This window comes from Crocodylus siamensis, chromosome 15 (assembly GCF_052110815.1).
Source record: "Crocodylus siamensis isolate JL-2025a chromosome 15, ASM5211081v1, whole genome shotgun sequence".
NCBI classification, from domain to species: Eukaryota; Metazoa; Chordata; order Crocodylia; family Crocodylidae; genus Crocodylus; species Crocodylus siamensis.
Window position 1 is genome coordinate 35,527,611 of NC_143409.1, and position 27,080 is coordinate 35,554,690.

The 27,080-nt window shown below is 42.8% G+C and overlaps 1 protein-coding gene across 6 annotated transcripts in view; it reads left to right on the top strand.

Annotated features, from left to right (window-relative positions):
- APBA2 (amyloid beta precursor protein binding family A member 2) overlaps positions 1-27,080 on the top strand; it is a 246,059-nt gene that overhangs the window by 191,020 nt on the left and 27,959 nt on the right. For 5 of the 6 annotated variants that reach the window (XM_090029876.1, XM_090029874.1, XM_090029872.1 and 2 more), the window contains 4 exons: positions 6,275-6,420; positions 9,572-9,607; positions 11,078-11,164; positions 26,365-26,550. In XM_090029876.1, the coding sequence (XP_089886002.1) occupies positions 6,275-6,420; positions 9,572-9,607; positions 11,078-11,164; positions 26,365-26,550 (455 nt within the window). The remainder of the gene's footprint in view (positions 1-6,274; positions 6,421-9,571; positions 9,608-11,077; positions 11,165-26,364; positions 26,551-27,080) is intronic. The other variant, XM_090029877.1, reaches the window with a different exon arrangement.

Sequence of the window (27,080 nt, forward strand, 5' to 3'; positions counted from 1 at the left end):
TATTTAAGAACCTAGGTAATTTACTTTTGCAAGAAATGTGTTTTAAGACAAATTGAAAAGCATTTTTACAGTCACTGTGCCAGTAGGCACAACATGAATTCTTCTTTTCCTCCCCCTTGGCAACAGTCAGTAATTCCAAAGTAGGTCACAAATTGTAACTCCATGCTCTGCTTGAGATTATTAACAATGTCTTCAAACATAGCAGGGAAAACACAGAACTCTAGACTCATGTCTTTGAAGATAAAATGCCTTTTAGATACCTTTGAACAGAAACTGCGACACAAATCTCCTCCTTGAAAGACCTACAAAGCATAGGATGTTGCCAGAGATGGGCTAATCTCACATTTTATGAACGAGAAAGAGATAAACTCCCTTGACTACAGTAGAAGCTATGGGGAAGGTAGGATAGGAGCTCTGCATTTGCACAAAAATCAGTACCTCCTCTTTTGAAATGTTTTGTTACAAATCCTGCAACAGTGTCCATTAGGTTTCCAGTTCGATGTATAATAATTGCTAAGAGAGGATGTGTAAGTGTTATCCCAGTTTTTCTCAGGGTGTGTCGACATGTGGACATTTGGGGAAATTAATTGAATTAACTTTTACAGTGGAGTAGTTAAACTGCATTAAATATCCGTGTGTATACTTGGATGCAGAATTAGAGTAGCCTCATCTTTTGGTGGAAACTCCCCCTGCCCCATTAAGAGGATGTATTTGAAATTAGCTCAGCAGATGGCCTCAACGAATCAAGAAGCTAACCTTCTGTGGAATTTTTACCTTGTTTGGTTTCATTCATGTAGTGGTTTACTACTGCAGCTATTGGAGTTGATCCTTGACAGACTAGATAGGTGACTTAACCGACTGTATAAGTGCTCTTCTTTGATTAGTAGATTCCCAGGGACTTGGCTACACTTCTTGGTTTTTAGAAGGTACTGTCAAAGTATTTTATTTTAAAAACCTCGCTCTGGCCAAACTGGGCTAATTCTGTTTTAACCTGTGGAGTAGCACCGGATTTATAAAAGCAAAATCCCACTGTAATATATAATTACCCTTTAGAAAAAATTTTTATGAAACAAATTGCCCCATGCTGTGCAGATGTTGGTTAATAAATCTTACTTTTCTGAAGAACATGGGGCTATTGGTATTGATTTTTAAAAATGAGCTGGTTTGTTTCTGCTGTGGGCTGCCTTTAAGAGTAATCATGTTTGGCTTGTGTGGCAATATGCAAGGGAGAACAGCAACTCCTGATGAAGCAGTTCAGTGGTTTTAATCAAACTTACTTTGTGTGTGAGGAATTTTTAAGTCAGATTTAGGAAAATTGAAAACTAATTAAGGCAGGTGTGAACATCTCCCTCTGTGCATTCTGTCACAGTGGCAGGCTGCTCAGTTATTTTCAATCCCTTGTGTGCATCAGGCAGGTTCAGCTGGTTGTTCAGGTGGAAGCAAGCACATTCCCTTTACCAGAGGACTCCTTTCTTAATTCATTACCCCACTTTTCCCTCAAACACTGCATTCCTTTACTTGGAAAAGAAGACTTAGTTGCTTGGAAAGTTGATGCGTCTCAAGGCAAGATCCCCTTGTAGGATTATAGGGGAACAGAAAGTATACATAGTCAAGGGATTTGACTATATAGACTGTAATAGCACATCTACGTGAGATATTTACTGCGGAGTAGACTAATTGGCTCTGCAGTAAATGTCTCATGTCTACATGTGCAGCTCTATTAGGCTGCAGGAAACTATCTGCATCAGGGTAGTACCTGTAAATACAAGTACTATCCTGCTGTGAAGTTAAAGACTCTGTAGCAGCACATGTATTGATACTGCCCTGGCTGGCTGGGGCATGAGGGTGGGTGGCCTGTTGGCTAGCCCTACACTGGAACATCTTTATGCCCCAGCCACCCCCTCTGCAGCACTTTGACCTGGGTTGAAGCAGCCCTGGGCTGACAGGCTGAGCCCCTGGGCCTCCTCCCAGCTGGGGCTGCTCTGACCCAGCTCAGCATGCTGCAACCCCAGGTGCAAATGTAAATGCAGTGCCTGGGAGCAATAAACTCTGGTGCGATAAGCACTGGAGTGTATTGCTTCACCGTAATATGTGTAAATGCACCCTATGACTATTTGATGTTACTGCCTCTTTGGTATTAATGTAATCAAGCTAAAAGTAAGATTTAATCATTGATTAAAGGAGATGAGCACAATGCAAAGCCAACATAAAAACATGTTTTTTTCTCTATCTCCACGTCTCTTCTTTCTTTTTGTCCTTGGAAAATTATCCTGGCAGTTGATAATATGATGGTGTTTAATTTGAAAATATCACTGAAACCAATGGGACTAAACTATCCACAGTTGTAAAGCTAAGCAAGTGTACACTAGGGCTGTACAAAGCTTCAGGTACTGATTCAATTCGGAGGAGATTCGGCCTGATTTAGTGGCTGAATCTCCAAATCTGAATTGAATCAGGGGACCAATAAAAAGGTCTGAATCAATTTGAAGCTCTCTGAATCTTTGGAAAAGATTCAGAGAGCTTCATGATTTGGGCAGCCCCCACCCACTGCAGCAGGGAGCTGGAGCTGGACTCAGAGCTGGTAAGTAGGGGGTGGAGGAAGGGGGAGGGAACCATGGGGGACCCCTGCCAAGCCCCAACCCCTGCCTACCCCAACCCCAGCCCCCCCCGACCCTGGCCAGCTGCCCCGCCCACACCAGCTCCCAGTGCTTTAAAAAAAAGATCCAACTCACTTGGTGCTGCCTGGTGGGGTGGAGGGCATCCCCACTGTCCCCTGCTCCCCCAGCCCCCCTGACCCTGGCCCGTGGCCCTGGGGGATGTGAGACCTCCAACCCCCCTTCTCTCCCAGCCCCACCATGGCTGCCCCACCCACCCCAGCTCTGGCCTTTTAAGAACTCCCCCCCCCCCCCCCCAAAAAAGAAAAAAACAAACAAACCCCAGACTCACTGGCTTCTGCAGAGGCCTCGGGGCTTAGGGGGGTTCATAGAAGAGCCCCTCACATGGCTGGGGCAGCAGGGATTGCTCCCCTGCTGAGCAGGAACTGGTGAGTGCGTGGTTTTTGGGGGGGGTTTCCCTTAAAGGGGTGGAGCTGGGACAGGTGGGGAAGCAATGGGAGGGGCTGGGGGAGCAGTGGGGCTGTTGAGCTTGTGGAGATCCCCCCATGCAGTGGGGGCAGTGGGGGACAGCAGGAATTGCCCCCCACCCTGCAGCACCCAGTGATTTAGTGCTTTTTTATTTCTCCAAGTGCCAGGAGCTGGGGTGGGCGGGGCAGCCATTGGGGGCTGAGAGAGCAGGCAGGGGTTGGGCCTGTGTGATTCAGAGATTTTGCAGCGCTGAATCTGTGAATCAGGTTTGGCCGAATCAATTCGGGACAGTGATTTGAATCACCGAATCGAATCACTGTCCCCCGAATTGGCTGAATCTGAATCCAAAGCAAATACTAGCCGCTTTGCACAGGCCTAGTATACACAGTCTTATAGTGTTGAGTCTTAAATTTGGAAAATATTCACCAAAGAAAGTTTGCTATTCCTCATATCTTTTCTCTTCTTCTTTGACTCTAGTTTTCCTTTGCTCTGGCTGCTTAGTCCTCCTCTTTAGCTGCTACCTGATACCATCGCGCATACATGTGATCTGCTGTAAAGCTGCCTTTAGTGCTGATCCGTGGCAGGCTATTGGGGCTGTCATCGTCTTGAGCAAATGAATTTATCCCTCCAGTTATTTGGTTGGTATAATCTGTACCAGCCTTAAAGCTGTCTGTCTAAATCAGTCCCTGATTTCAGGTCCAGACAGCCTCAAGATAGCGTAGTTATTTTGTTTCCTGTTGTGGATGTTGTTAGTCCTGAAATTCAGTGGTAGTCATGGCTTAAAGCAAAGATTATGAGTGTCCTCCAGTATTCTTGTGGCTAGTGCAGGGGCGACGCATTGGGGGTGCACGCGGGTGCATGTGTACTCCCTGAGTGTGGCGGTGCACCCCTTGCAAAAAGGCAGTGTTGGCAGAGCCTCCCCTCTCACTGCTGCCAAGCTCCCACTGCCATGCTCCTGCTGCTGCAGCCATGTCTCCCCAGCTGCCGGGGGCACACGCCGTTCATGTACTAGTGAATATTTTTGCCATGACTCCCAGCTATATCATGATTTGGTACAGCATGATCTGCCCTTACTGTATTAAGCCCAATGAAGATTAGTTGTATGGGGAATAATCCCCTCTGTGAAAGACGACCTTTTCTACTGAATGTGTCCTTATAAAATCTGTTATGTTTGTCCTGCCTCTGCCAAATTAATATTTAGCAGGGCTTCCTGGATGTTGGCACTTGTAGCCTTTCCTAATAGTTTACATTTGTTCTCTCTCTCCTGGTTTTGAGCTTGTTTTTTTTTTGGCAGGTTACTAAATTAAGTATATTCAATACATGAGCTCTTAGTGTGGGGTTAACACCTACATTTCTAATTATCACTTGCATTAAGTGCTCTTGTCTGTCATCAACTTCCTAATTTTTTAAGTATTTGTATACAAAATTTATTCTGTAACTCTAAAGCTGTGGTTCTCAACCTTTCTAGAGTAAGTGTAGCTCGCTTGAGTTTGGCAACTCAACTGCAGTTGAGAACCCATCTTACTAAGTACCTGTTTATTCAATAACATTATCTTTTTCCCACAGCAGCACAAGACAGCAGCAGTTCAATTGTTTCTGCTCACACTCATGTTAAAAACATAACAACAGAAAATCAACAGTTTGATTTTCCTGTTGCTTACACAAGAAATAGTTAATTCCAGGGGAATTACTCCTGATTTACACCGTGTTAACTGAGATGGGAACAAAATCTAGACAGGAAAATGAAATAAAGAACATTCTGTTCTTTCCTTGTGAAAGACTTCTGTAGATATGACTGGGATTTTGTGAGTGGAATAAAGGTAAAATGCTGAATTAAATTAATTCAAATGGATCTGGTTTGTCCTCACTTATATAACACATTTTTCATCTCTTGGATTTACAGAAAGTAAGAGGTTGTGAACCCTTTAAAAATGGCAACCTGTGTTTGAGTGGGAACAAGGCTTCCTAGAATAAGCTGATTTTTTTTTTCTTTTTACATAAGCATAAGATTAGCATGTGCTCTGTTAGCCTGTCAGTGAATTCTCCTTTCCTTAGGGCAGTGGTTCTCAACTGGGGTGCTGCTGCAACATTGCCACGGCCAGGTGGAATTAAGCTGGGCACCACCTACATAGCCAAATCAAGAAGTGGCTGAGGCAGGAGTTCCCACTCTTGCCACAGTCCTTCCCAGTCCAACCCCACATGCTCCTCCAGGAAACAGAGGCACTTGGGACAGTTCCACCCACTCCACATGCCTCTGTTTTTGGGAGACACTATGGAATTGGACCGTGACAGGCTGCAGCTAGAGAAGGTGCTCTTTTCATAGCTGCTTCATGATCTGGCTCTGTGCTAGGCAGGTGGAGCAGTTCCCCCTGTGGCATGGCAGCAGCAGCAGCACCACTGTGTCACCCCTGAAAGGGTTTTTGAGAACCTCATTTGAGAACCACTACTCTAGAAAATTATGGAATGCATCATAACTGCATCATTTTAAAACAGAAATATCAGAGACAGCCATGGGATATCCTTGCTAGCTTTTCTTTCTTTTCAAGGAACTAGATATAGTGTCTTGTCAGATGCATACCTTTTTTGTCATTACTGTCTACCATAGTAATGAAATGCCACTCTTGCACATTAGGTAGGATGCATAGACATTTGCCCCCTACATCATATATTTTGGTATCCTGGCTGATTTTCACTTATTCACCATAAAGGGAATTAGGACAATCCATGTTGTATTGTGGTTGCCAGTGGGTTTGGAGAGTATAGGTTTTTTTACATTTCTTTATAAACCTGGATTCCAGGAATTCCTATCAAAAGACATTTAGTTCTACAGATAAGATTTCTGATGAATAGGATATATTATGAACATAATGTTAATGGGACCCAAGTATGTATAAGCACCTTAATAAGAAATCTAATGCATTTAACCACCACGGGACTGTGATAAAATTTTCTGCAACTTCCAGATCAAAACCTTATACAGGTTTTTAATACCACACATTGTTTTCTATAATTCTGAGAAACAAGTGTATTGTTTAATATGAGCTGTATTGTGCAGTGTTGGTTCTAATTAGGCAGTGGCAGAAAAGGAAGTACTTTAAGAAAAGGGTGTACAGGTGTTTGATCCTTTCCCTTAAGCTTTTTATCTCCCTCCACCCTGTTGGAAGAAAATAACTGTATACCTGTTACATCAGTTCCAGGACCCTGTGAGCCTGAAGATCTCATTGATGGAATCATCTTTGCAGCCAATTACTTGGGTTCTACACAACTGCTCTCAGAACGTAACCCTTCCAAAAACATAAGAATGATGCAAGCTCAAGAGGCAGTGAGCCGTGTCAAGGTAGGAGGTTTTTATGGTCTGTAGAATGGTCTCTGATCCCTTAATAATTGAACTCTGAATAGTCTAAAATATGCAGCTTTAAATTTACTTTGAGATGCACTCAAGTGAGTACAGTGATGATGCTGTAAAAGCTCTCACTGTTTCCAGTGCTTAGTATATAGTACATACAAAGACTCAGAGGAATAGCTTCTCCGCAGAAGTTATTCCAAATTGCTTCTAAAGCCATATGCATAGAGTAAGTTTTGAAGGCAAAATCCAGACTGTAATAAGAAAACATTCCAACTGCAAAGCACAGGAAATCCGTTTATGATCGATTCCTTCCTGTCACCATGTTAAAGTAAAATGTTAAGAGTTGATGAAAGCATTTCAAATGCATCAAATGATTAATTTCTTAAGGCACAAAGGCAGATTTGTATTTTGTCTTTTTAAAACTTTGAATTTTCATGTGAATATTGTACTTTTTTTTTTTTTACAGGCATACAAAAAATATATTTTATTTATCCATGCTGTGTAGAACCATTTTAAATAGATCTGTCCTGTTATATCTCACTTGCATGAATATGTTGTTTGAAATATGTAGATTTCAATGCTAATTAGAAAACCTACATATTTAATTTAAAATCAGTTCATTGGTAGAAGTGGCATGTTTGGAGATAATCTAGCTTGGGTCAGATCATCTCAGCAATGGACATATCTTGACTGAAGCTTGATTTGGCTTTTAGAAAAGATAGAAAGGCCTTAAATCTCCAGGTCCATGAATTTTCCAGGCCTTGAACTCCTGCTCAAGAGAGGCTTGAGAAGTCACTGGCAACACATGAACTTAATTTGTGATCCAACACCAAAGAACAGTTTTGTAAATTAACACTGTTGTTAAACTCTCAGGTTTCACTTAGTCTGTGGTAGTGGTTCACAAACTTTCTAGATTTGAGGCACCCTTCTTTAGACTCAAGGCACTGGTTGGAAAATGCCAACTCTTAGTTTCCAATCATTTTTTGATCACAGATAAAGACCACACAACAGGGCAGAATGGTTTTAACACTATGAATTCCTGTTCGAAATCTCCAGCTTTATCTTGTGAATCATATTTGCATGCCTACCAGTGCCATGGCACCATGGTTGAGAATCACTGGCCTATGGTGTTAGAAGACTTCAGCTATGTATTATGAAGAGTAGTTTGATCTATACATATAATAAATATGGCTAGAGTAGTCATGGGAAGGAAAGAGAACTAACTTGTACAAGTTAACAGAATAAGGCTGCTACCCAGAGCTACATTTATGAGTTTCTCAGACTTTTTGTAAATATGAATTCTCAAGAATTTGAGGTGGACTTGGAATGGAGTGCAAATCAGTGTAGCTGAAGTGAGAAATATTGGGAAAACAGTGCCCTGATATACTTGAAATCAGAGGCACGCTCACTTGTGCAGAGTGCAAAAATGGGGTAACCAAGTATATACATGGGGTATGCAGTATTCTGGTTTGGATGAAATTTGAAGATGTTTCAATCTATGCATCTGAAGTTGGAAATGCAGCTAAGTGCAAAACGGTATTGAGATTAGGAAATCATGGGATCCAGGAACAACATTTGGTGGGCTTTCAATGCTGCTAATAAAGGATTGCACAATTGAATGGGCATCTTTAATTTCCCTTGCTTTATCACAAAATGCCACCTTTAGCAAAACATACTGAGCTTTATGAACATCAATTTTTTCTGAGTGTTTAACAGTTATAAACTGTGTTGTATGGTAATGTTCCCACACCACAAACAGTCCTTAAAGGTATTCCTCAGATGAGTGTTTGTCTACCCTACCACTGTCCTAGAGCCATAGACGTTTGAGCATGAGTAGTTATTTTAAAATATTTTTGCTTCAAAATATGCCTTTCCCCAGAAGAGACTTTCTGAAACAGCCGTTGTATAGCAAGCAAAGATTCCAACACATGTTTTTTTCAGTACCTGTATTACTGATGCACACTATATCCTACTTAGTGATCACATGTATCTCAGTTGTGTGAATTTGGGATGGGAAGAGGATAGGATTGTTCTCCAAAAGAATGCATATTACAGAGGTGCGGTTAATTTTTTGGCAAAAGCTCTCCATTGGACTGCTGCCCTGAAATCCATTGGCCTGTATCAAATGGGCAGAGTATTTTGTCTGTAAGGCCTAGAAGAGAATACATGCAATACTGTATCCAAGTGTAAAATGCTTCACCCTGTCACATTCATTCCTGCCTTTTTGAGTTTATTATCACTCTTTGGAATCCACGTCTGTCTCACTGATAAAGGAATATTGCAAGTTACCATGGTCATCTGCACTGTGCAACCAGATTAAAACTATACTTTTCTTTCATAGGCTTGATTCTTCACAAAACATAATTACACTCTCCTGCAGAATTTAGATTGACCTTTGGTTCAAAAGTCCTTCCACACAGTGTGCACAGTCAGTAATCCTAAGCATATAGGCTATTGTGTGCGCTGTCCAGCTTTTCAGAGCAAAAACAACACAGGAAATATAAATAGCCTTTTAGGGAGTGACAGAAATTTGACTCGCCTCCCAAACCTCTAGCAATCTCACCTGTTCACTGTTGTCCAAATTCCATCCCCAGATACTGGGTTTAACTCTTTGCATGCATTGAATATGTTTTCAAAAACATCCAATAATGTATGGTCATGCTTTAAAGTGAGAGACAAATTGTTTAGGAAACCGTGTCTTTCGAATTAAGAAAGACTGTCATTTTCAATTAATGAAAGTCTTGATCTGGGATAATTTATAGGAACTACCTTATATATAATCAGAGCTTGATGTTCAAATGCTAGGTTTTAATAGGATTTTTGAGTAATGATTTGAATGTACAAAACATTATATAAATATATGTTTTAACTTGCTTCTTTACTTAAATATGGAATTTGTACATCCTGTTAAAGTGCACACATTTGAGTACAGGGCCGGTGGTATCATTTTAGGTAATTGCATACTCAGCAGAGAAAATGTAATGAGCAGCTATTAACAGACAACACTCCTCACTATTTTTACAAATAAGAGTTTTAAGAGTCTGGAATCATAGTCAAAAGGTTTTCTTGGCTTCACACACTGTCCCTTTCTCTCTCTTTTTGTGTGCATCTGTCTGCATTCTTTTTTTATGCTGCTACTCAGAGGATGCAAAAGGCGGCTAAAATCAAGAAAAAAGCGGTGTGTAAACTGTTTTTCTTGAATGCTAATGTTTGTGTGCATTTTTGTTGTTCTTGTTCCCCATGGAGTGTCACGTCTTTCATTATGGAGCCTCATAAAGCTGTAATTTTGGCCGTTATTTGTCTTAGTAGTGGGCCACTGGATGGAACAAGATGCACTTGTTGATTTCTTTCATCTTCCACTTACTAAAGTGCCTGTCTGCTGCTGCTGCTGCTGCTCTTCTTCTGTTTAATCTCTCAATGTACTATAGTTGGTTTAATCCAGATGACAAGTCAATTTGATGTTAAGGATAATTTTTTATAGTAGCGTTTATGCTTATTTTGGCAGAAGTATTTGTTAATATTTACTATATAATATATTTTATTAAGACTGTGATTTGTTAAGCTTGTAAGTATCCGGAATAAAAAAAGTGCACAGAAAATGTAATCTGTCAAATCAAGATGTTACCTAAAACAATTCACAGAGGAGACATTTCACCCAGTTCAGCAAATTATATTTGGGGATCAATTATTATATATACCTGTCAAAATATCACTAGAATGAGCCTCAGTAAATATGACAATCTTGAATCATAGAATCATAGGGCTGGAAGGGACCCCGAAGGATAGTTTTGTAGTTGGTAGGGTTGAAAGGGACCTGAGCAGATCATCAAGTCCAACTCCTGCCCTGGGCAGGAAAGAGTGCTGGGGTCAAATGACCCCAGCTAGGTGATTGTTTAGCCTCCTTTTGAAGACCCCCAAGGTAGGAGTGAGCACCCCTTCCCTTGGAAGTTGGTTCAAGAACCTAGCCACCCTGACTGTGAAGTGGTGCCTCCTGATGTCTAGCCTGAATTTACTCTCCATCAACCTATGGCCATTATTCCTTGTTACTCCCAGTACTGCTCGGGGGAACAGGGACTCTCCTATAGCCTGCTGGTCCCCCTTGGCCAGTTTATAGCTGGCCACCAGATCCCCCTCAGCCTTCTCTTGTGGAGGCTGAACAAGTTCAGGTCCCGTAGCCTCCCCTTATAGGGCTTGCTGCCCCCTGATCATGCAATCATTGGATCCAGCCGGAGCTCCAGATCAGATCCCTGGCATCTGAAGCGGCTGGATCTGAAGCTGGATCAAATAGCTGCCTACTCGCACAGGCCTAATAATTTGTGTATATATTGCACACAGCCAAGATGGGAAGGACAGATCATGATCGCTCTTGGCGGTGCCTCAGAAACAGGGAGGAGGAATTGTTGGTGAGACAGTGTGAGGATGCATCCATGCTTTTTCTCTTGCTGCATCAATAAATACATGTGTTTGGTTCCTGAGCTGTCAATCTAGCATTTTCACAAGCTCCGAAATCAACTTGCATGTATTTGGGAGCACCTCTGAACACCATCTTTGCAGTGATTTAGTAATGCTGTTGTTTCAAGTCATTAACAAAGTTGTCATTTTAAAGAGAAAATTTATATTCCTTTTATATAACGGGACTGTCTTTTAGACTTCTGAGGGAGATTCCCAGGCTCTGACTGAAGTGGATCTATTCATCTCCACACAGAGGATTAAAGTTCTGAATGCAGACACACAGGTAAGTTTTAATAGTAATTTTTAAAAAATTATGCTGACTGGTAAATAAGAACTCTTGTTTTATACTATATTCTCATGTGTTTAGAGTGAAATGTTTTTTGCTGAATATTTTAAGTGCACTACTGTAATGAATAGCACATGAAATCACTCTAGAAGGAATGCAGTGTTGGTTTGGTTGAAAATGTTACTGGTTTTAGAGCTGCCACTTATCAAAGTTTTATCATCGCACTGAGTGTGGCTCCTTCCTCATACACCACATTTGTGGTGTTCTAGGAAAAAGTCTGCATATTGTTTGAGGTATATAATGCAATGTAGTAAAAATTTGGAAGCCTTTCAAAATTCATTTGCCCTACTGCCTTTGCACTGTTTCAGAGCTGTTTCTCAGTAGGTGTCCTGAGTTTATAGCCTAAGTTTTTTTACTAAGAGTAGGCATTTGCTACCTTGGATGAGCCAACCATATCTGTTATATCTACTTAGCCACCTAAGTGATCACCCTTCTTGCCCAAAATAGCCTCTATTTTGTTGTTTGTATTATGGTGTCATCTAGATGTGGCAACCAGAGTTAGGCCCCTGCTGTGTTAGATGTTGATGTAATGAGAGGGTTAGGCCCCTGGTGTGTCATGTAATGAGAGACCATCTTTGTCCTGAATAATTTACAGCTGGGCTTTGGACAGCTGCAGCAGGCAGGCTTTGAACAGCTACACTGGGCTCCGGAGCCCCAGCACTGGCTCCATGCTAGTGGTGGATGCATGCATGCCTTGTGGCACATGGGTGAGGGCCCAGGGAAGTGCAACCATGGCCTCTCCCCAGCTGTCTGCGTAGAGGTGCGTGTGGAGCCACTGCCAGCAATGAGGATCAGGCCCCTTGTGGGTCCCACCCCCACTTCCGGTATGCCAAGTTGAGGTGTGGATGGAGGTTGGGGTGTTTTTGGCATTTGGCCAAAAATGTTGTTGACCCCTTGTGTAACCCTGGCTCATCCTTAGGCAGAAGGCTGGTTTATTGTTTTTAAGTGGGTTTTTCTTTGCAGGAAGTGTGAGGAATCTCCAATGAGTCTTGTAATTTACCCATTAGAGATTGTTTGTATCAGCAGATAGCTGTCCTAATGTTTTTCCTTATCTGGGAAATTGTTCTTATGGTCAAGACTTGTTGACATTTCTTCCAATTTCAGAACTAAATTGGGAGACCAAGAGAGATGGCAGAGATCTTCCCCCTGCTCTGCAAACAAAATCAGAAACCATGGTGGCAAGAAATACCCTATAACAGTTTCATTCACAGATCTCAAAACAAATTTGCATGCCTTGTTTTTTTCTGTTGTGCTGTATTTATTATCATCAGACAAATCAAGTGTGAAAATGCCCTTTCTGGAATGTTATAATGTTCTTGGTATATTCAGACATGATCATTTATTGCTGTAGCTGTTGTTAGGTCCACTTTGTCATGCATGTCTTTTTTAACCCAAAGAATATGTAGAATTGCTGTCTTAGGCTGTGTGTAGATGAAACATGGGGCATATGTGCATGATGCCTTAAAGCGGGTTAAATGCTTTTGCACCACTTTAATGGTGTTGGTGTTTATACATGTCAGTGGTGTATTGTGCAGTAAGTCCAGCCGCTGTAGCAAATTCAGTGGCATAATGTGCCTTAAATGCTGTGGAGCACAGCAAACTAAAACTTCTCTGAGAAGTTTTAGTTTGCTACCCTACAGCCCCAAAGCAAAGTACCGGGCTCCATGCAGCTCATTGGCTCTGCAGGAAGCCTGTGCAGGCAACCTGGCAACAGCCCAGAGCCTGCCTGCCTGGCAGTGGAGCCTGCCTGCCTTTTCCCTGGAGCCTGCCTGCCTGCCTGAGCTATGCAGGGGCCCAGTGCTTCCCTCCGTATTTGCAATACCAACTGAGACCGCCTGAGCCCGGTGCCTCCGGGCAGGTGCTGCCTGGGGGCGGGCTGCCACGGCTGTGGAGGGAAGCACCAGCTTCACTCCGCCTGCCGGGAGCTTTCCCTCCCCTCCCCACCACTGGATAGACAAGTAAGTTTAAGAGTGTGTGCATGACACAGGGGTTTACTTTGCCCTAAATTGAAGCAGTGTTTTTAAAAAGCCATCGCTTCAATTTAGGGCTCCTGTTTTGTCTACACACACCCTTATTTCCCAATGGTAATCGCATTCCCTGAGATTTATTTTTTACTATTTTAGATCATCATGAGAGTTGATGAACAGCTGGAGTTCTAAGATAGTGGGAGTTTTAGCAGGAAGTATAAAAATGTGTTTTTACAAGTTCTATGAAATGGTCTGTAAATACCACCTGTGAAGGAGTTTTTTTTCTTTTCTAAGTTGAGGGTAGATTAATACTTGTTAAATAGGGGATTACCATCAGTGGCTAGAACAAGTACATTTTTCTGTTTTGTTTTAAATGTTCCATTAGAATTTGTGGAAGAGATATACAGATGAAGAGTAGAAGATAACATGTAGTGTAGTAGATGTACTTATAGGCCACATACAGGCATTTAAAAAAACAGGGGAAGAATTGATCTAAATTATGTGGTTTTCTCAAAGTGTCCTGGTTGAGATTGGTAGTGAACAGCATATGCATTTTTCCTTGCCGGGGGAGGATGGAGTCATGAGGCAGCCTGTGCTGGCTGAGTCCCACAAGTTGGGGGTGCTCCTGAATGCTTCCCAGGGTGATGACAACTTCCAAGTGACCAAAGAGGACAAGGCTGCTCAGGACACCATGGACACCAGGGTGCTCTGCCATCACCTCCAGACTGTTGAGAACCAGTTCTGGGCCTGTGCTACCAGCAGTGACTGGTGTGAGCAGTTGTCCTGGACCCTTGGGATGACTAACAATAGGTCCAGATGTTCTACATCTGCTGGACTACTTTCATAGACATCATAGCCCAGGTGACCTCCCACATTATGAGCCAGGACATCAGCATGCAGTCATCCCTCTACAGAAGTGGGTGGTCATCACTATCACGAAGCAAGCCACCCACAGTAGTCTTCACTAGATTGTCAACCAGCTCAGCATGGGCAAGTCCACAGTCAGAGAGGCTGTCTGGGAGGCATGCCTGGGGTCATCAAGAACATCCTGGCCAGTCACTTCATCTGCCTTGTCAATTCCCAGGAGATGGTTACTGGCTTCCACCGCTTGGGCTTCCCCAACTGCCTGGGGGCTGTGGATGGCACCCAGGTGTTCATCAGCTGTAAGGCCTACTTCTGTGTTGTCCTGAAGAGCATTGTTGACCACCAGGGCTGCTCTGCCCACATCTTTGCTGGCTGGGCAGGCAGTGTCCATGGTGCTTGCCTCTTTCACAACTCCTGGCAGGGCATTATTGTTCCGCTACCTCCCTGCCCTGCTAGGTAAGTGCATGGCCCACCTGCTCTCCTCCCCTCCCTGTCTCCTAGGCACTTTGCATTTCCCTTGGTACCTGGGTCTCCATCACAGCTGTGTGAAGCAAGGTAGAACTGTACCATCCCAGGCAGGAGGACATACACACTCAGTGCCAGAATCTTCACCAGAACTGGGGGGAGAGCTGGGTGTGGGTGCTATAGGTGATGTTGCAGCAGTAGCTGCTGCACTTATAGTCAGGGGGCTAGGAGGCACTCTGGAAGGGGGGCAGCAAGGAGATGTGAGAGGAGTGGGAATGGAACACACATGGCAGCTGTATCAGAGACACTGTCTTGGGGGTTGCATGTTTGGCCATGGCCCGCAAAATCGAGGACTGCAAGGGCTCCCATGAGGTGGAGGACATGACCTCAGGGTCCAAGTCCTGGATGTGATGTCCACTGCATCAGAGCTTCCCCCTGGTCCTGCATGATGTATTCCATGTGCTTGACAAGGCGTAAGATGATGTCAAGGGAGTTCAGGTTCAGCTGCAGGTCTACGGCCTCTGCTCCTAGATCCTGCAATGATCCAGGGCTAGCAGCAATGGGCCAGAGTCCTTGGGGACCACTGCCAGCAGCAGATATTGTGCCCCTTGACTTCTGGGGACCTCCTCCTGGGCGCCTGGTTGTCTCATCATCCCAGGGCTTTTTGCATCTGCTCCTGCAACAGGGGCCCTGCCAGCAACTCCTGCTTCCCAATGGTGCCATATATGTGGGGTGGCAATGGCCCTGTCTGTGGCCAGGAAGCAGGACATCTCATAGAAGGCCATGCTCTGCCTCTTGGCCCTGGACTTTTTATTGGTGGCATACATGTGTTTGTACTAGATCTTCATCCATTTCATCTTGTCCCAGTGCTGCACCCAGTCCCTGCCGTGGCTCTGTGCTTGCATCTGTTGGGCAATGCACTCGAATGTCCCTGTTGTGGTGCCCTTTACGGATCTGGTCCTGGGTTCACAGCAACAAGATTCTTCACCTCCCCATGTCTTCAGTTGTGCAACCAGGGTTGGGTACTGGAGGAGGATGGGATGGGTTCTTCCATGGTCCATGGGGTCTTGATGTGGGTGAGATGGATGGATGGAAGGAATGAAGTATGCGCATAGGTGTGGATCCTGGTACATAGCTGTCCCCCTCACTCCATCTGGGTGTGGGCTCTGGTCCAGAGAGTCTGGGACTCCACTGGCCAGGCCACCACCACAACCTTAAACTTTCCAGGTGCTTCTAGTAGATGTCCTGATCATTCTGGCAGTGCTCCACACCCCAACCTTAAAATTTCCAGTGTCCTCTATATGCAACAATGAGGTAACTGACCATGCCCCACCTGCTCCTGAAGTTTCCAGGGGCACCTGCCTGCTTGCCTCAGTTTGTATGCTCAGTGGCCCTCACTCCCCCAGCCCTATACTCTGGACCCCGTAGCTGCAGGTCAAAAAGCCTGGATACCTGCCAGCAATGGCCAAGCCTCAGAGATCACAGGGTCACCTCTCTGCGGTCCCAGTCTTGATGTTGTGCCTCCCACTACCTGACCCACCAGAGGTGAGCTGCTTGCACTGGCTCCTGCTCAGGGGAGGGGTGTCTGTGCATTTGTGATGGGGTCCGAGTCATAAGGTGCCTCTGAGATGTGGTGTGTGGGTGTAAGGGTTGTGATCCTTGGGTGCTGTGCCCAGGCATGGGGGTATGGGGTCCTTGGCTGGGTGTGCAGGTGCCAGGGTTGGGGTGTATGTGTTTGAGTGTGGGGTTTCTCTTGGGTTCGGTGTTGGAGTCTGTGTGTACATTCTGGGGTTCTTCATGACAGGATGTTGGGGGTGCAGGGGCACAGCCTGGCAACTCGGGTGCCCATGTCCTGGGGCTTGTGCAAGGGACACAGATGCCTTACTTCCACTTGCTGCCTGCCTGTGGCTGGAGGTAGGAGGTGGGGCTGGGGAGAAGGACAGTGCTTTCTCTGCACTGGGACAGCCCAGGGTTGGGGGCCCACTGAGTGCTTGGCTGAAGCAGCTGAGCACAGGCTGAGTGCTAGCATTCCTTCTTGCAAGGGAGGGGTAGGGAGGTTTGCAAAGCAGGGGGATGCTGGAGGACAGTGATCTAATGTGAACTGATACAGAAGATCAGTGCATTAGTCTAACCCAGTGGCTTTCAACCTGTGATCTGTGGACCCCTGGGCATCCACAGACTGTGTCTAAGGGGTTCACGAAAGATGACTATGGTAAATCAAAAGTATGTGAATACCTACACTTCCAAAGGGATCCACACTTCCATTCATAATTTCCAAAGGGGTCCGTTCCCCCATACAACATTTTTTAGAGGTCCATAAGTTTTAAAAAGTTTGAAAACCACTGCTCTAACCTAAACTGATCTCAGTTGATTGTACCTCACACCACATCTATCTTCAGTCACTTGTACCATTTTTAGACTAGTCTGTGTGCACTGAACTTCTGTATTGTTATGGGTTTAGATCAATCTGCTGTCACTTAGACTTGTCTAAGTGTAATGCCCGTATTTGCTTTTACTCTGCCACACCCAGCTGTGCTAATGCACTGCAGCTTTGAATCACTTTTGCTGATTTATTCCAAGATTTTTTTTCCAATCTGGTGGCAAATGAATGATGATGGAATTTGCCACCCAGTGTATTAAAAATATTTTTAATTTCAGTGAAGCTAGTGTAATGGGATGGTAAGAGAAATTTATTGGTGGATGAACAGCTAATAGCTAGATGTATACAGTGAACATGGTGATATATGGATTAGTTTGTCACGTCAGTTCGAACTGAACTACTGTCACTGGACCCTATGCTTTCTTCCCTTTCAAATGTTTCAATAATAGTAGTTATGCTGGCTAGACTTTCAACAGTGAAGAAAAGCAAATGCTCTTTGAGGCAAACTCCAATATCTTTATTCAGTTAGGATTACATTACACCATAAGAGCCCCACTGATTTCACTACAAGTTCAGTGGTATACAGTGCCATTCTCTCTGAAGGAGGGTACCAGAGTCTGTGCCTGCGTGTTTAATAACAGTAAACAACTGATTTGGGAATTGATTGTATTTACAGGATTTTTGTAAATTCTACTTCAAATATTGCTGCTTTTCCTGATTACACTAAGTTGCAAGAGACTTTTGCTTCCTCTGATTTTTAGTAATTGCTCTAGATGTGCTTTACATTTTTGGCATGACTGTATTTTTACTGGACTCTGTAAACAAGAGTCAACAGAGCTCAACTCCATCCTGCAACACCCAGTTAGTGATGATCTCAGAATCCCTCCAGCCATTGATGAGGTGAGGAAAGCCATCAAGCAGATGAAGATTGACAAGGCATCTGGAGTTGATTGACTCCCCACTGAAATCTTCAAGGGGGAAAAACTCATATCACAGCTCCATGCCCTTTCCTTAAGGATCTGGAATGACAAGGAAATACCAGGTGACCTTAGGGATGCCATTATTGTGACAGTCTTCAAGAAGGGAGACAGGTCTGACTGGAAACTGCAGAGAGATCATCTTGCTGTTCACCCAGAAAAGATCATTGTGGGAACCCTCCTGGGTCATCTCTTTCTACTTGCTGAAGATCTCCTCTAGGAATCTCAGTGTGGGTTTAGGGCCTCAGGGAGACACAACTGACATGATCTTTCTTTACTGCTCACCAGCTGCAGAAAAAATACCAGGGACAGCATAAACCTCTCTACCTGGCTTTCTTTGACCTCACAAAAGCCTTCAACTCTGTCAGCTGAGAAGTGCTGTGGAGGACCCTTCTGAAGTATGGTTGCTCACCAAAATTCATCACTATTCCTTGCCTGCTCTGTGACAGTACGAGAGTGGTGGCTCTCAGTAACAGATCTATCATAGATTGAAGTTAAGCAAGACTGCATCATTGCTCCAACTCCCTTCTTGATATTCATTACTGAGATGCTACATCTAACTACCAACAAGCTTCCAGGTGGAGTGGAGCTAAAATACTGAAGAGATGGTAAACTGTTTAATCTCAGCTGACTCCACGCCTAAACCAAGACAACCCCAACCTCAATCATCAAGCTTCAGTACGCTGATGATGCTGTAGTGTGTTCTCACTCGGAAGCAGACCTTCAAGCAATTGTTGACATTTTTACCGTGCATACAAGAAAATGGGACTAACATTTAACATTCAGAAGACTAAGTTCTTCTATCAACAAGCTCTTGCTGAGCAGTCCCCAGCTCTAGTAATTCAGATTTATGGTGAGACTCTGGAGAATGCTGAGTATTTCCAATACCTCAGAAGCCATCTATCACAAAAGGTTGGCATAGACAAAGAAATTCAGTCTTGCCTTAAAAGTGCAAGTGCAGCCTTCAGATACTTGAGGAAATGGGTGTTCAAAGATTGTAACATCAGATCTGAAACCAAGCTCATGGTTTATCCAGCAGTCGTGATCCATACCTTAGAGTATGGAGCTGAGATGTGGACAATGTACAGACAGCTCAATTCACTGAAGTTAGAGAAGTTTCTTGTTTGACTTAATTGCTGTGGCTCTATTGTAGCTGATGTTACAGTTGGCAGAGGCAATCTGCTCTTTTATAGCTATGGCAATGATATAAATCTATTTCTGCAACATACTGTTCAGTGTTTTCACCCATCTGTAATTTTATTGTATGGTTTGCATGGAAGGTTTTGGTGTCAGTAACTGGTTTTAAACTATTCTGATTTTTACTCCAAAAATAAGCATTTAATGTTTAACACTTTAGTAGTTAGCATTTTATTGCCACTACTTACCCAGTTTAATGTGCATTATCACCTTGGATCAGGGCTAGCTGTTCAATCTATTTCCCTGCATCAAACCAGTAAGTGGTTGCCCGTACTGGTTTAAAATCATTTGCACATGTAGCTACTGAATGTTTTCTCCGAGGCAACTACCCTTGTGTCTCCTCTTCTAGCTGCTGTGTTGCATGATTTAGTCATCAGGGAGTAAACTAACAGGAGTTTCACAGCAACAATTTAGGGAAGAAGGCAAGGGGAAAGAAACAAGAGAAGACTGGATGCAGAAAGGAAGAGAAAGAGAAGAAAATTGTGCAAGTGTTGTAGAAGAAAAAAAAGTGAGAAATTAAGGAAGTAGACAGAGCCTGTCTAACAAGATTGCATTCTGTGATGAGATGACTGGCTCTGTGGATGTGGGGAGAGCAGTGGATGTGATATACAGTAAAATCCCTGATATCCGGCACAAGTGGGAAATGGGGGATGCCGTGTAATGTAAAAATGCCAGTTACCTGAGGGCACGGGGTTTCTGCCTGGATGCAGAGCTGGGGTAGGGAGGGGTGGCACGGCACAGCTGCATGTGGAGCAGGGGGCGGGGGGAGGAGTGGCGACAGCAGCCGTGTGCAAGCTTACCCCACCCTTCCCGCATCCAGTCAGCCAGCCAGAAATTCCAGTTGCTAGAAATGCCGGTTAGCAAAATCCCGAATAGTGGGGATTTTACTGTACCTTGACTTTAGCTAGGCTTTTGATATGGTGTCCCATGACATTCTTGCAAGCTATGGAAGTACAGGTTGGATGAATGGACTCTAAGGTAGACAGAAAGCTGGCTGGATCATAGGGCTCAGGGGGTAGTAGTCAAGGGCTCGATGCCTAGTTGCCAGCTGGTATAAAGTGGAGTTCCCCAGAGGCTGGTTTCATTCAGTATTTTCATCAGTGACCTGGAAGATGGAGTGGAGTGCACCCTCAGCAAGTTTAGGGGGGAGTAGTAGATACACTGGAGATAGGGCTACAATTTAGAGTGACCTAGACAAATTGGAGGATTGAACCAAAAGAAATCTCATGAGGTTCAGTAAGGACAAATGCAAAGTCCTTCACTTAGGATGGAACAATCTCATGCACCAGTACGGGCTGGGAGCTGACTGGCTAAGCATCAGCTGTGCAGAAAAGCACCTCGGGATTACAGTGGACAGTGAGATGAATATGAGCCAGCAGTGTGCCCCTGTTGCAAACAAGGCTAACAGCATACTGGGCTGTATTAGTAGGAGCGCTGCCAGCAGATCAAGGGAAGTGATTATTCCCCTCTATTCAGCACTGGTAAGGCCACATCTGGAGTACTGTGTTCAGTTTTGGGCCCCCTGCTACAGAAAGGTGTGGACAAATTGGAGAGAGTGGCAACAAAAGTGGTTAGGGAGCTGGGGAACATGACTTCTGAGGAGAGGCTGAGGGAACTGGGCTTACTTAGTTTCATAGTGCTTCGGGTCAGAAGGGACCACCTAATCAGATCATTCTGGGCAGGTGCTGCGGTCATATCACCCCAGTCAAATATCTGTCCAGCCTCCTCTTGAAGACCCCTTGAAGACCCCCAAGGTAGAAAAGAGCACCACCTCATTTGGGAGCCCATTCCAGAGCTTGGCAGCCCTAACTGTAAAGTAATGTCTCCTGATGTGCAGAGAAGAGAAGACTGAGAGGGGATTTAATAGCAGCCTTCAACTACTTGAAGGGGGTTCAAAAGAGGATGGAGCCGGACTGTTCCCAGTGGCAGCAGATGACAGAACAAGGAACAGTGGTCTCAAATTGCAGCGAGGGAAGTTTAGGTTAGATATTAGGAAAAAATTTCTGACTAGGAGAGTTGTAAAACACAGGAACAGATTACCCAGAGTCGTTGTGAACTCTCCATCTTTGGAGGTTTTTAAAACTCAGCTAGACAAATCCTTGGCTGCAATAAGCTTGTTGGAGATGGTCCTGCTTTGAGCAGGGGGCTGGACTACATGACTTCCTGCAGTCCCTTCCAACCCTAATTTTCTATGATTCTATGAGAAAGGAAAAATTAAACAACATGACTTTATGGTTACTATTTTTTATTTGGCGTATTCCAACATTTAGTTATACTAAACAGAAGTGAAGTATATTTGTGTAGACAGAATTTGCTGGATCTACAAGAATCTTTAGGTGCTTGTAGGTGGTGTTTGTAGGGAAAGAAACTCATGCCAGAAGAGGTGAAGTGCAGAGCTGTATGTATTGCCCCATTTCCAGTCTGTGATCTGTGCCTATATGATTATGTCCTTATAACACACAGAAATCAGACTGTTGAAAAACAGTTATTTCTGCAGAGTTCCCAAGACCTTTTCTGAAGATGGCTAGGGCCTCTATAGATCCAGATGGTTCTTGTGAAACCTCAGAGAAACTCACAAGCCTTGTCAGCAGCCAGTATCACATTTCTCTCACAATTTGGGGACAAATAAAGAATATTTCATTTAGAGGTTGAGAAAAACATTTTGAAGGATAATTCATGGGGGGGTTTTTTAGTTGCAGCAAGAGAGGTGTTTCCAATAAGATTTCAGTGTTGGTATTTTCCTAGTTTTGTCAAATTACATAATACAAAACTTCTTAAAACAATTATTCTTCCTGACCTGAAAATCTTTTTCATTTTGTCAGGAAAAAAGGGAGCATTTTAATTTGGCAGGCTAATGCTCAGATGTCAGGCTCCCTATATCAGTGATGAGAGATTCTCTCAGGATATAGACAAATATAACAATTACACTGATATAAAGTAGATACAGGCATAACTTGTTATGATGCAACTGTTGGGCTTCTGTGATTCAGCAGTAAGACAAGTTTAGCAAAACTGCTCCAAATTTAAACCCTGTTTCATTCAGAACCAAAGTCAGGGTGATTTAGTTATCCTGTATCACTATAGGCTCATGCATACCTAAAGGTTGTACAGCTGATGTACATTCCCAAACAACAGCTCCCCCGCCCCTTTTAATAACACATACATTAATGAGTACGTGTATGTTTGAGAATAGTTCTTTAGAGCAGACAGCTGCATAGATTGTCAGCTTGTCAGAAGACAGGTTATCCAGCTTCACAAGGCCAAAAGAAGAACACTGAAGTGCTTATGGCGAAGGCAAAAAGAAAAGCTCAGTCGTATGAGCCATCCCTAGTTGTTGTACTGCATGTTCTGGTCAGTCAGCACTTTTCCCTGGGTATATGTTGTGGCTGTGCACAAGGTCCTGTACTGCATCAGGGTGGGAAAAGTTTTTTGGCAGCTTCTGTTCAAAACAGTCTACCCAGCTTCACAGTTATGTTTTCATTAGCCCAGTTACCATGTATTGTAGTTGGAATGGGTGAAATTTCACATCACACCACTTAGTGATTACTGGTCTCCAACAGTTACTCGCTGTGCTGTCACATGGCACTGTCACAGGTTTCTTCCTGTTCCCCACAACTGCTTAGGCGAGAACAATGGTTATGGAACAAGTGGCAGAGGCCATTTCTCTCCTAGACAAAGGACTTAAATGTTAAGAAGCGAAATAATAAAATAATATATTGGTTTCAAGCTAAATACACAGAGAAAATCAAAAAAGAATTGATTGAAGAACAAGGATGTTTGTATTCCTACTCGGGTAGAAGATTCGATTAATATTTTAGCTGTTCAGTCCAAACCGCTTATGCCTAGGAGAAAAATAGCATCCCCCACTGTTTTTGACCAGCTACACAATTATCCTACCAACTTGAGCAATACATAAAATAAACTAATGAAACCAGCAAAGCAGAATTTACAGATAATACTTCTGTTTTTAAAGAAGATGGATACTTTACATTTAAGTATGGCAAAATTTATAAAGGACCTACAGAAAAACAAAGATGGGAATATATGTCCTGAATTTATCAAACCTTTTTAGAAGCAGTTAGTAATTCTGGGTGCCCAACTTGAAACATTTATAAGGCCATAAAGAGATATTGACATGGTCCTGATTATCCTGGGTTTTGACCCAGATCAAAACAGGGGTGGCACAGTCATTTATGCACATAGCCCTTCTAAGTTGCTTTGCTGTTCCTCTAGGTGGCTGCTGAGAGCACACATCCTAGCCAGCTTGTTTAGGAATGACCCGCAATAACCTTACAGACATGCAGTATGATGTCCCAGAAAAAAGCAAGAGCACATTTTATCCTGTGCATTTCAGTGAGACGAAGCAGAACAGTCATCTTATATGTCTGTAGGATCACAGGACAAACTTTTTTTCACTGTAAAAATGGGCCATCTATGTATGGCCTCAGAAGCATGCTTGTACAGGCTAGTTTTACATATCCTGTAATTATGGTCTTTTGACTTCCTCTATTAGTTAGACTTCTGACATTGGAGTCTAAGTAGTTTTTCCTGATGCTCAACCTACATTTTCCCATTCTTAGATTCCTGAATACTAACTAGATCTCCTTTTTCAAATTGAAGCAGTTCTTCAAAAATGGTAATTTTCAAAATACTTTAGGGACATTCAGTCAGTCAGATTACTTGATTGTCTGAGCATTCCTAAACCTCTCATTTTTAACATAAAAGGTTTCAGGCACAATGGAACATCTTCCATAGCAACAGACCATACAGTGGGTTTAGGAGAATTGCATAATTTTTTTGCAGAAAATTAAAGGTAAAATTAGGTCACTTTGAAAGAGGGTTGTATAAAATCTGTATAAATTGACAGGTAATTAGCTAGAACAGCAGTAGAAAAAAACTGCGCAGCTTTGCAGTATTCCAGTATTTTAAATGTTTTAAAGTCCTTCCAGAACATTTCTCTAGCAATGTCATTGGTAACCATACATTATCATAAACTGTAATAATATTATTTATATGCAAAGTACTTTGCAAATTTGACCTCTTAAATAGTAGCTAGCTAGCGACCCATGCTAGTTTATTCACCGTCAGTACTGAGCTTACTGATGATAAAACTTAGTACAGATTTAAATACAGAACAGAGTTGTGAAGGTATCAATATTAAAAATGTCCTTGAAGACTCCTCCTTGTGGGAAATCACTGTTTTTTGTTAGAAACATGAAACTCAGATCAGTAAAACAAAGGTTAAGATGAATACAAAATAATCCAAACATACAAATTGATGACAATATATGGATTAAAACAAATTCAGTAATAAAAATTATTTCCTGACAGCAAATATTCACTTACTTCATATTTGTCCAGTGGTAACTTAATACTCAAAGACAATGTACAGTGAATGATGCATGCCTAAGAGAAAATATCTAACAGTGATAGGCTGAGTTTTTACTCATAATGTTGAAAATGGAAAGGGGTTCAAAAGGCAAAAATAACCTGTCAAGAATATGCAACATGAAAAGATTTCAGTTAGGCACAGGAAGGTTTGAGATGCACTTAAAGATTGCTTCTAATTTTTATTTATTTTTTTATATTTAATAAAATTCAGCTGGTTCATAGGTATGATCTTTCCTAGGTCATACTTTGGGCAAGTTTCCACTGAAAAACAAAACCAAAGGGCAAAAATTGCTCCAAGTTAAAATATAGTTGCAATAGCTCCCCCAGTATAACTCAGTTGCCAGGTGGTGAGCTGAACTGGACTGTGGGTTGATGAAGATTTTGATCTGGTGCATTCTCATTATCTTGGAATACCCTGGAGCAGGGGTGTTCAACCCCCAGGCAATGGAGCGATGTAACCTGGCCTGTGGTCTCCCCAGGGTCTGGAAATTTGGCAGGGAGGAAATGGTGTCAAATAACATTGCCACCATGCCCCTGCTGCCAGATTTCCAAGTCCCACATGGCTGGATTAGCCTTAGTGGGGTGGTCCTGTGCAGACGCTTGGGCTGACCTGCTGTAACCAAGAGAATTTCTCCCTGGCTTTCCTGTTGCCCTGCTATGTGACGTATTGTATAGCTGCCTGTCGCATTCACCTTGCAGATGGTGGAACTTCAAGAGTCCTGCCCAGGTACTCTAAACAAAAACGGACATTTGCTGGCAGTTGCCTGCCCCCGCGATGGGCCAACTTCAGAAGTGATGTGTATAGGGACTCCCTTACATTCAAACCTCAGCTTAGCAAAGTACTAAGACATGTTCTTCCCTTTAAGGATGTGAGCAGTGCCAATGACTTCCCTGGGATTATTTGGGTATTTAATTAGGTAAATATATGAGTATGTTTTAGTACCCAGATTCTAGACTAGACTGCCTTATGTACAGCCAATGTGGTATGATTTAAATGGTGAGGAAGCCAGTAAGAGAGAGAAGCCTTAGCAGATGAAACAATTATATTGAATTAAAATGTGTGTGTTTGGTGAGGCAGGGAGGTACTTATAATATGTCTGCTGTAACTTTATTTTAAGAGTCCTCTCTGTCCTACCGTAATTATAAACTAAACCACAGTAATTTAGCAGTTGCTTCATTCAGGGGTAAATTGCCCTGACTTAGGTTCTGCTTCTTGTGGGATAGAATAGACCAGACAACAGTTACCCTGCATCAGCTGATATGCACTGAGTCCTTTCACCCTGACATAAACCCCGCTGAAATCACTGTAATTTTTTCACCTATCCAGCTTCCCTTCGGGATGAAAACATTACATTAACAATCTCTTATTTGAGGGAAGAAAAATATTTCTATATTCTTTTGGGAAAAGTTTGATGTTACAATTTGTTGAATGCTCTTTAGCTTGTCCTTCTAACAGTAAGACATTTTCATGACCTTGTCATAAACTCCTTCTGTCACTGTGAAATGAATCTACTGAACTTTGGAGAGTAATCATTTGCAAAGCTCATGTGTTATTTTTAACACCATGACATTTTTTCTATAATATTGAAACATCTTCTCCTTCTATCTGGGGTCTGACGTGCTTAACTGGAGTGGAACCCCCGAGTCAAACACCTGCAGTCTTGCTCAGGTGTGGTTTTTAATGGATGCTTTTCCATAACAAAAGTTGAGTTTTGATTGTGTTTAACTGACTTAGGAATATAGGACGTGGTCCCATATAACATGTACCAGGGGATACCAGTTTAGTTGACTGTTGTGATGCTCAAGAAATAGGTCATAAGAGTGAAAGCAAATGCAAAATTTATGGAGAAACAGTATGCACAGAGAATACTTTTGTTTATCCTTTGCTTTATGTAGGAAACAATGATGGATCATGCACTACGCACAATCTCATACATTGCTGATATTGGTAACATTGTTGTTTTAATGGCAAGACGCCGGATGCCAAGGTCAGCTTCTCAAGACTGTATTGAGACAACACCTGGTGCCCAGGAAGGAAAGAAACAGTACAAAATGATATGCCATGTCTTTGAATCAGAGGATGTAAGTAAATTGTTATTTTTTTAAAAAGTATGTCAGTTAGGGAACTTCAGAAACCTCAGTCTTTCACATGAATGCATTATCATTATCAGGAATTACTTTCTAATGAGAGGATCCTTTGAAATATTGACTAGATAATTTACAATTTGTTATTGCTTTTCTGTCCCCAAGGGTTTTACCTTGTTTTCACCTCTACCTACAAATCTTTCAACCTCCAAATCATTTCTTTTTCTTGTCAGACTCTGTTATGGAAATCCTTTGTGCTCTTTCAGGCAGTGCAAATATGTCAGTGCTTAATAATACAGATTTTTTAATGGTATGTTTTGCCATGAATGGCCAAAGTAGGCATTTGCATTTGCTAGGTAAAAATGTGATAATTTTACTTTATTAAACTTTTGCTTTATTAAGTCTTATTAAGCTTATTATGCTGCATTTATACTCCCATAGTCTTGGGGCTGGCCAGAGACTGTTCTTGGCCTTCTCTAAACTTGGAGCTGCTTTAAATGATGATAAATTGCTGACAGGCCCACAAA